Here is a 10433-nt window from a genome sequence, read left to right as displayed (position 1 = left end):
AAATTGGCTAAGCGGTTTTATGGACCATTCAAGATACTTGCACGCATAGGCAAGGTGGCTTACCGCCTGGAGCTACCTAATGAAGCTAAGATTCACTCTGTATTACACTGTTCGATGTTGAAACCATTTCGTGGAAGTTCAGATAACAGGGCAGTCGCATTGCCAGACCAATTCGTGAACCATCAACCTGTGATCACTCCAATGACAATCCTGGACTATCGTCGAAGCAATGAAGCTTGGGAAGTGCTAGTGCAATGGCACACGCTATCACCAAATGACACCTCTTGGGAGGATTGGACTCAGCTGCAGCAAGCTTATCACCTTGAGGACAAGGTGCCTTTCTTAGGGCCGTGGAGTGATAAGAGGGAAGAAGACATGAATCAAGTTGAGTCAGAGGCAGCAGCTAATGAAACCATTCAAGGGGTAGCAACAACAGCCACAACAGGTACAAGAAGCAGAGAAAACAATGAAGAAGCCCACTTACCTAAAGGACTTTGTCTGAAGGGTGGGTATTTCCATAGAAGAATCATCAACAGAATTTCCTTTTGCTTGATGCTTGTCGGGTCCCTCAAGAGACAAGCATAATAGAATTGTATTTACTTAGGCACCAATTGACAAATTCTGTTACTAGGATTACTATAAATACAATTGTAATAAACAAGCAAAGATATGAATGGAATTTTCATTTTTCCTTACTTTTCTTCTTTGGGAGGTTCTCGGGTAAACCAGATTCTTAGTTCTGTGAGCGTACCATCCTCCCTAGATTTGAAAGTTGCTAACATTCAGAGCAGGTGTTTATCAAGCATGCTTATTTTATTAAGCACCATCAAATCCCATGCAAGGTATATACTTGAGATCAGAATCATCTGATGCCTTCAACAATGTATATTTTTAACATCAAACAACAGAAATCGCACACTCTACATTCCAGGAATGTAATTTTAACCAAAGTATTTTAATTTGCCCCACCCAGTCCACAATTATTAAGTATTTAAGAAGATGAGATCAAATAAATCAATTGTGGACTATCCAACACTGAGTTAAAGTATTTCTCACAGTTACTCATAAAATAATGGAAGATAAATCATTCACTGCAGGGTTGTTCCCATCAAATGCTAAGCCATTTTCTGGGTAAACCACTTCGCGCCATTTAGTGAAAACAATATTCACAGAAATCTGAAGCATCAAAGTAAACACACAAAAAAAAAAGAACGAATAAAATTTGAAAAGCAAGTACCTGATGCAGTTGCCATGTCTGATGATTACAGAATGCGAGAATGGCAGGAACGTTGTGACAATGATAACTAATGGACGCTTTGGAACATTCCACAATGTTCCGCAGACATTATTCAAAGGCACTTGCTATTTACACTCCCCTTTGTTGCTAAGAACACCCCATTCCCATATTTCCAAAAATATATTTTCAAGATGAGGAGGGATCAACTTATTTTAAAACTAACTACTCATTATAATAATTGGATTTCAATAAAAATAAATTATGAGGATGAGGAGGGACTATTTTATAGTTACTTTTAGAGTAAGTTGATCATTTTTCTTTCAGAATAGGTATATCTTATTCTGAAAAGAAATTTCCATGAAGGAAAAGGATTCCAAGGATGTATTGCTTTAGGGAAAAAGAGTATAATTGGTAATTAAGATGTTAAAAGGGGAATGAAGATGTACTTAGCAAAACTGTGGTCTATAGACAGCAAGTGCCTTATTCAAATACGAATTAGGAAAGTAGGCCCTGGGTTTTGAATTTTCCTTCTGTGCGGTGATTTTAATTATGAGTTAATTATGTTTTCAAGTTTTCTCTTTTAATTCTTAAGCAAAAGTTTTGTTAGTTTTAGTTCCTAAATTTTTATTTTATTAATGTTTTTGGTCTTATAGTTAAATAGCACCGTTAATTGATGAGATGATGTTAATTTTATCGCAATTAGTGACAATTTATTTTTTCATGGTTAAAAATTGTCATATAAAATGTCTTTTGTTAAAATGAATCAAACAATTTTTCACGGCTAAAATTCTTCAAAAAAATTGTTTTTGCCTTTTCTAATTTTTGTCTATCGTTTGTGTTGCAATGAACAGAACGATTGGTGTCATCACGAAGTTATGGTGTTGTATTGTTTTAAATGTGTGAATTTGTGTTGTTGGAACTGAATTTGATTTTGATTAGAATTCGTGTCTACTTTCTTTTTTTTGGATCTGATCTGGTTTTGAATTTGAATTGAGTATGCATTGATTGACAGAAGAAAGGGGTAAAACCAAAAAAGGCATAAGCAATTTTGAGGGGTTTAGTCTTAGAAATTGTTTGATTCATCTTAATAAAGTAATTTCTGAGTATTTTTAATTTTTAACCGCTCGAACATAACAACTGTCACAAAACATAATAAAATATAATAAAATTAACATAATCTCATCAATTAATTAACAGTATTATTTATCGATAGGAATCAAAAGTATTAATAGAGGAAAAGTTCAGGGATTAAAACTAATAAAAAATATATTTGGAGACTAAAAATAAAAATTTGAAAGAGTTAATAGATAAAAAGTTAGATAACATTTAATTATTTTGTTTTTTGACCAATATGAAACCTGAATTGAATTCAGGAAACAACATTATTTAAGAACAATCTCTTGTATGCTCCTTAGGAGCAAAAATAGGACTAAATTAATTAATTAAAGACTCAAAGCTAAGCCTATTCAATTTATTATTGTAGGAAATTCTTGGGTCTCTTCTAAATTTCTACACTAGAAGTCACCTCATCAATCATTTTGTATATAGTTCATATATAAACCACACAAATACCTTTCTTTTACAAAGTCTTCCATGAAACTTCTCCTAAACATTTAATCATGCTTTTTCCAAGTCTATAAAGATTACATGTAAGTCTCTTTTATTTACTTTAATATCTTTCCATCAATCTTCCTAAAAGATAAATAACAAATAACTTCTCTTATAAACCTTCTGGGATAAAATATATTTGTTTTTTTTTTTACAATTCTTATCTCTAGTCTTAATTTATTCGTAATCGTACTTTCTTATAATTTCATAATGTGATGATGTAATTTACAGAATATTAAGTATCTCACTTGTGAGGATCTAAAGTCTTTCACTTATCAAACTCTTTTTTAGATTTCAAAATTTCGTTCAATAACTTTCACTTATCTCCTGCATTTGTCCAAACTTCAGTAAAAATACCACCAGAATCAATAACTTTATCATTATCCAATAGGTGTTGGTTGACTACGACAATTTTAATACGATTTGGTATATGATTTTTTTTTTTTTTGATAGAACGATTTGGTATAGGTTGAAAGTAGAGATAGACGGTGATTAAGGTAATAGTTTAAGAATGTCATTCGTACAAAAAGCAACAAAGCAAAAATTTCTTTTGGTCTCAATTGAAATAAAAAGATGAAGTCTTCCTAAATACTTTTTCATTGGACTAGCTATATGAACATAATGACTCTCGTCTTCCAAATTCTTATCATGGTTTTAGTTTACTTTTAACCTTATTTCATTTATTAAAGTTGGATTTCATGTTACACAGAGTTAGATGTAACCTTTTTTATTTTACAGAAGTTAGACATAACCTGTTACAAGTATAGTTAATATTATTTTTCATTTAAAATTGACATTTTATTTCAATAATGACAATCAATTTTAATTATTACAATAAAAGCATTGATTATCGAAATAAAATGGTGATTTTAATTAAAATCAATATATATATATATATATATATATATATATATATATATATATATATATATATATTTTAAGAGCCAAGGAAAATTTTATTCAAATAGACTTAGTTTGGAACACAAGCTGTGACCAAAACCAAACCTAAGTTTTCCATCCATTGGGGCATGGTATATTCATTAACTTAAGGCCTTACTATCACTTTTCTTATTCTTACATAATTACTTCATAGGAATATTGTTCACAAGGATTTGTTAAGTATACTCACTTATTGTTTAAAAGAGATATTTTAGTAAGTTAGACTTTGAATATATTTTTAAAAAAATTGAAACTATAACTTTCTAAAATATTCAATGAGTGTCATTAATAAATTCTCATCCTAAATATATGGGAAGACTTATTTTGGAAAAATAATTATCAGCATCAATGACTGGGAGCAAGCACAATATGCAGCAGCTTTTGACTAGGAAGGTTTCAGGAAATTAAACTACAAAGACTTAGCCCGTGTGCGCCACAAATGCATTAATTTTGTACAAAAAAACTTTCTTTCCAGGAATCATGACTGAGTGCGGAGCTTTATTATTTTAAAGTTGTGTATTATTACATAAAAAAAGTTTAGTACTATTTTAGACCCATTTTATAAAAAGTTCAGATGAGGTGACATTATTTGTTTTAAATACACATTTAGTTTAAGTTGTTTTAAAAAAAATTCTTCTAAAATGTGTATGTATTTACATGTCAAGAATATTATTACAAAAATTTATCTATTTATTATATTATTTTTAATTGTGGAAACTAATTTCATCTCTTTTATTCTTCAAAAAGAAAATTTATTAAATTACTTCTACCCTTATCTCTCTCTTGTCTTGGTCATTAGATTTTTTTTTATTGAAGTTTTTCTTTTTTCAATTACAAGGAGCATGAAATGAGAATACAATAAAGAGAGTAAGAGTCCACAAAAAAAATTCTTCTCGACATTATTTCCCCCTTCAAAATTTCCTTCCCCTTACTAGTTCAAATTATCTCATTTGACCAGTAGAATTGCATTTTGCATAGAAATAAAAAAAAAGTTAAATTAATTTTTTTATTTCTTTAATTTATTTTTTAATTCAATTTGATCCTTTAATTTTTTTTTCCAATTTATTCCTCTAATTCTTAAAACCAATTCAATTTAGTCATCTATTTTTTTATGTTAAATTTAGTTATTTAATTTTTAAAAACAAATCATTTTTTTAAGAAAATATTCATTTTGTGATAATTTTAAATCACTTATTAATAATTTTAAACTATCATAACTCACAGGTGTGATTTTTTATAATTTATACTTAATGATCAAATTATTTTAGAAAATATATATTTTGTAATGATTTTAAATCATTTAGTAATTTATACTGTGACAAATGTGATTTCTTACCATTTATACTTAATGATTGAATTGAATCAATTTAAAAAATTAAATAACCAAATTGAATCTAAATAATAAATTAAAAGAATAAAAAATTAATTTAACATATGAGTGAAAGCAAGTCCTTAAAGGTACAACATAAGGAGGCAATTTAAGTTGTTACACAAAGTCTTCTGGCACTCATCTTTTTATACCTATGAAGTCTTTATTAAAAGGTAAACTTATTGTACTACCTTGTCTTTTTTTTTATACCCAAGCTTAAAAATGACAGATGAAAAAGGTTTATAAATTTTTAATTGAATATTGAATCTAAAATTGTGTTTATATTTCTTTCATGATCTAATATCGACTAAAGGTTGTGAAAGCACAAGAACAGGTTGAATTTTACTCTTGAACAAAATTTTCCCTATACTTGAAAGCACTTAAATAGGAGAAATAAGACAGATTATAAATTCAATTAATTACACATTGTGGAGTGAGAAACAGGGCATGTTGCGTCAAATTCTTTAGTTCAAAGATGTTCATGAAAGTTTTCCACAGGAAGAGTGAGTCTATATTACTTTAAACAGTAAAATGAAGAAAACAAAAATATAGTAGGTATGAGTGTGACACAACTAATCCATCTTAGAAATTACCTGCCTTCACCCCTGCACTCACTTCTATGTAGAAAACTAAGATTAATATAAATGTTATTTAATCTTAGATTTTTTTATAATAAGATTGGTGTTGAATATCTATTAGTTTTATTTATTACTAATTTTTGTTAAAAAAACTTTACTAATTACTTTTAGAAAGGTGTTTTCTCTCGATCATTGTCATTCACGAGAAAATTGAAATGATGTACAAGTTGAGATTAGAAATTAGCACACTAGCACTCAAGAAGTGGAATTGTTTCTGATTTGCAATAGAGAATGCCAATCTTAAAATACAAAGCCAAAATGAAACAAGAGCCTAATTACGAGAATGAACCATAAAAACATCTTCATATTATTTACATAAACAATGACTTATTTTTTTAATGTTCTTTTTACTATATTATTTTTAATAAAATTAACAATTGATCAGAAATCCATTTTAAAGAAAGTAAAGTGCTCATCTGCCGAGTTTGCTTCACAAATAAAATGCCAAAGTGATGTTAGTTTGAAGGCCAACAAATTTGGAAGTCTTCTAAACATGCACTTGGTCTTGGTCCTATCAAGAAAGAAACCACGTACTTGTCCAATAATATACACTTAACTTGGTTTGGAAAAGTAAAAAGAGTTCATTTTCTCTGGATCTAGTGATAAAGTTGAATTTAAGAGACACTAACTGAAGTGGCATCAATCAGTTCGCTTGGAAAATATTTTTCATGGGCAATCTTTAGCTCACCACTCATCAATGTGTGGAAGTGGAACTCGTTTGAGACTGTTGTGAGATCTATATCTATATACATGTAAGTGATGTGTGTGTGTGTGTATAAGCACTTTCAAGATAAGATATGATGAGCTTAGTTGATCTACGTTAATAGGTTTTCTTACACCTCTAAGCATTTGACCCACCCTTTGTGAGTATATATGCAATTATTCTCAAATTGTTTACTAAATTATGATCCAGAACTTTTTATACAAATTATGATCAAGTTTAATACTAAAATAATATCTAATTGCATTTTAATTTTCTATTCCATGTGGAGGTTGAAATTTGTGGTCCAAAATGTACTGCCATTACCGCATCCATATGTCCAATGAACAGTTAGTTACCTTGGCAGCCAAAATATTTTTACTTTCGGTCATCCATCAAATCACTTGCAAGTTGCAATAAAACCAAATTCACGATGGACTTTTCAAATCTGATCATCCATTTGAGTGTAAATTATTCTTTCTTGCATAATCATACTAATAAATAACCCGAAAGAAACTGGACAAGAAAAGAGAGCTCAACAAGGGCATAAATTTTTTTGAATAATTCACATAATACATCATTTATTGATATTACAATCAAGTAACTCTAGCCTAATTAAACTCTAATTTGTAAAATACAAAAATGTTAGAGCATTGCTGTTTTCCACTAAAAAGAAAGAAAGTCAGTGTTTCACTACTTGATTACATGTGTACATTACATATCATTCATTAGCCTTTCGCATTACCCTGGCTAGTTTCTTTGTCAATGGATTATGCCTCTAGATCTTGCAGCTGGTGATAATGCTGTCCCCACACCAGAAATTATCGTACCCTTTTGTTGTAACGGTCAAATTCAAGTTATACCATGCCATTTAAACTACTCTATCTGCCAAATTCAATAATGCCCTCGTTCAACGTGTCACATGAAAACTTCAGAACTCTAGCAATTCTATTGAATCATTGGTCCTGGTAAATATGTCATACCAGAAATCCATGCCATCATCAAAGTTTGAATCATAAGCATGATGACCCTGCTGGAAAGTTTCCTCATAGTTAGCAAAAGGGTATTGAAGTCGCATCTCATTTGAGATTGTCAAAGACTGAGATGATGACATGGTGGGGGTTTCATCATCAATTGCAGCTTCTGACCAAAAGCTCTCATCAATCACAGGCATTGTTTCCGTAGACTCTGTGTCTTCACTCTTGATATTTTTGCTGTCACCAACCGTGACCGATGAAAAATCACTACTAGAAGTAGTGCATGCTGATGATGTTATTGTGTCCATTTCTCTGAAATTAAAATTGTCAGGTTCTGATTGAGTTATGATGCTGGAATTTGAATCAGAACGTTCGATTTTTGGCTTAATGGCTCTTTTGGAACTTGGTTTGGACTTGGACTGGTCTGATTTCAGCAGCCTCTTCTTCAAATTGGTGTGCCAAACATTTTTAATCTCATTGTCAGTTCTTCCTGGCAATTTGGCTGCAATTGCTGACCACCTGAAAGTAAAGATCATAATGGTTAATTATTATATTCATGAAAATAATTGCACGAGATTCGCGTTCACATTGTTTATTCTAGTGGATCAGAAAACAACAAACATTGATGTTGTCTTAATTGATGATTACAGGGACAAGGGACAGTGAATCTCATGCTCATATTGGTATGTACGTATAAACACATGTTGTAGTTGCAAGCAACAAGGCAGATCTAAATTCTAATTAATCAGAGATTCTTGCTATCGCGACCCCACGTTTTTTATTTTATTTTATTTATTTGTTCTGATGTTTTATGGATTAATTAACAATTAATGTCACTCTTTGTGTTATTTTCTTGATGCACATAATTAGTTATAGCTGCATATCAGCATAATTATTTCTCCTGCACTCTTTGTATGATAGTAACTTGCACCGTCAAAGGTGGGGGGATCATACCTCGATTTTCTCGTGCAACACTTGAGTCCCCATTATAGAATAAATATTAATTAACACAACCTTTTCATTTTTAATTTTCTTCCAAGTTGACAAGTATCTCCCCTGGTCCCTACCACTTCAATCTTGTTTACTATTTAGTGTATCTATCAGGGAAAAGGGAAAACTTAAGAAACACAACGTCACATTCATATAATTTCAGCAAATTAAGAAGAAGAAAAAAAAGAATTGGATGGGTGGCATATATGCATGATGCTTAATTTGTCTTGTAAAGCTTTTTTTATGACAAGTTAATTAGCATGATTAATGTCATATGGGTCCAAAGCAAGGAAATGATCAGTGAATATACCTGTTCCCCAGCATGTCATGCAGCTTAATGATAGTTTCTTCTTCTTCAATTGTGAAATTCCCTCTTTTAATATCAGGCCTCAAATAGTTAATCCAGCGGAGTCTACAGCTTTTCCCACACCTTAACAAGCCTGAGCAATTTATCACAGAAATTAGAAAAAAAATCAATACACATATCATGACATTCAATAAGCTTTGTGGACCATCAAGTTTAATTTATAGTACTAAATTATGTCAAAATCTAAACAAGGCTAGGCCATTTATACATATACTATGGTGTATAAACATGTCATAATAAATTGGATATTATAATATTTGTTAAATTGAAGTAATAGAACTATAGATGTACCTGCTTGCTTTGGGAGGGCACGCCAATTGCCATGACCATGTTTGTCAATGTAAGATGTGAGGATTTGATCTTCCTCGGGAGCCCAAGGACCCTTCTTCAAACCCATCTTTTCACAACAAGGAGCTCTCACCATCTTTGTGCTCTTGCTTTTATGGTTAAAAAAAAAATAGTACAAAGGAAGATGGAGGAATGTAGGAGTAGTACTAGTACATGCTAGAGTTCTCAGACTCCAGCTAGCTAGTTCTTTTCTCTCTTTCCCCTTCAACTTCGTTTCCAAAGACCCGTGTGCTGGCTATTTATCCTTGGATATTCCGCACGCCATGACTAGAATGGTCCAACAATAGGAAAAACATATTTCCATATTCAAACTATTTAGTAGTTTCCGCGAAGGCTCTTTCTCTCTCTCACGCACGCACAGAAAATAATAATAATAATTTTGCTTTTTTTGCATATATATAAAGTGAGACTTGGGAGTGGTAAAGACTTCATGGTTTGTCACTTTGTTAAATGACTAGGGACAAGTTTGGCTCACATTCATGGTAATTTGCCAACCAATTGCATAGATTTCTAGTATATACTAATATAATTCGACGTTGTTTTATGTGTCAACTTAAGTCCTTATTAGCTAATGGGCGAGTAAAACAATATCTAATAACTAATGTTCTTTATTTTTTTTCAAAATTTTAATTACCTACATAATTTTGGTACCCCTAACAAAATGTATGGCAATAAGAAAACATTTTTTAGTCCTATAAATGCTAATAGGTTCTAATTTTGTGGTTCAGTAAACTCAAATTCCTACTAAAACAAGTGCAAGAGCTATTTTAGTCCTCCTAACAGAATGTATGGCAAAAAGAAAATACTTTTTAAAATGACTTTGCGTGATCTAACTGGAAAAATAAAGCTTGAACAACTACAAAGACAATGATCCCTCATGCTCCGCAAGCCGGTTTTGGCCAAGCAAGGTCGATAAAATATGGCTTGAAAAAAAAATTGGCTTTAAAAAATATTTTTTTATATAAATTTCTTAAGAATTTGTATATTAAATATATTTAATTTTATTTTTAGTTATTCTTAATTAGGATTAATTTGGCTTCTCGTTAGCTACTGACCCCATATAGGATCAGGCTAATTTGTAAAATTTGTAGTATGGGAAAAAATTAGGTCACCCATTTCACACTTTGGCCTATGTGAGCCATGCCGAATCACTCAATTTGTCACTTCTAATATGATTAATATAGTTTAAAATTTAAATATCATCCCATCTAAAGTGGTTAATTTAGATTGGATCAATCTTCAGTTTTAGTCTTATTTTTA

General features: G+C 30.8%; 1 protein-coding gene across 1 annotated transcript; it reads right to left on the bottom strand.

Annotated features, from left to right (window-relative positions):
- Positions 1 to 7022: 7022 nt before the first annotated feature.
- Positions 7023 to 9385, bottom strand: MYB29 (protein). Its single transcript, NM_001254431.2, has 3 exons — positions 9117 to 9385; positions 8769 to 8898; positions 7023 to 7987 (listed from the first exon to the last, which is right to left on the bottom strand). Exons 1-3 carry the CDS (start codon positions 9247 to 9249, stop codon positions 7423 to 7425), a joined length of 828 nt encoding a protein of 275 aa, NP_001241360.1. The 5' UTR covers positions 9250 to 9385; the 3' UTR covers positions 7023 to 7422.
- Between the last annotated feature and the right edge of the window lie 1048 nt (positions 9386 to 10433).

This window comes from Glycine max, chromosome 10 (assembly GCF_000004515.6).
Source record: "Glycine max cultivar Williams 82 chromosome 10, Glycine_max_v4.0, whole genome shotgun sequence".
NCBI lineage: Eukaryota > Viridiplantae > Streptophyta > Magnoliopsida > Fabales > Fabaceae > Glycine > Glycine max.
Note: the sequence above shows the minus strand (reverse complement) of the source record. Positions and strands in the feature narration are given on the sequence as shown.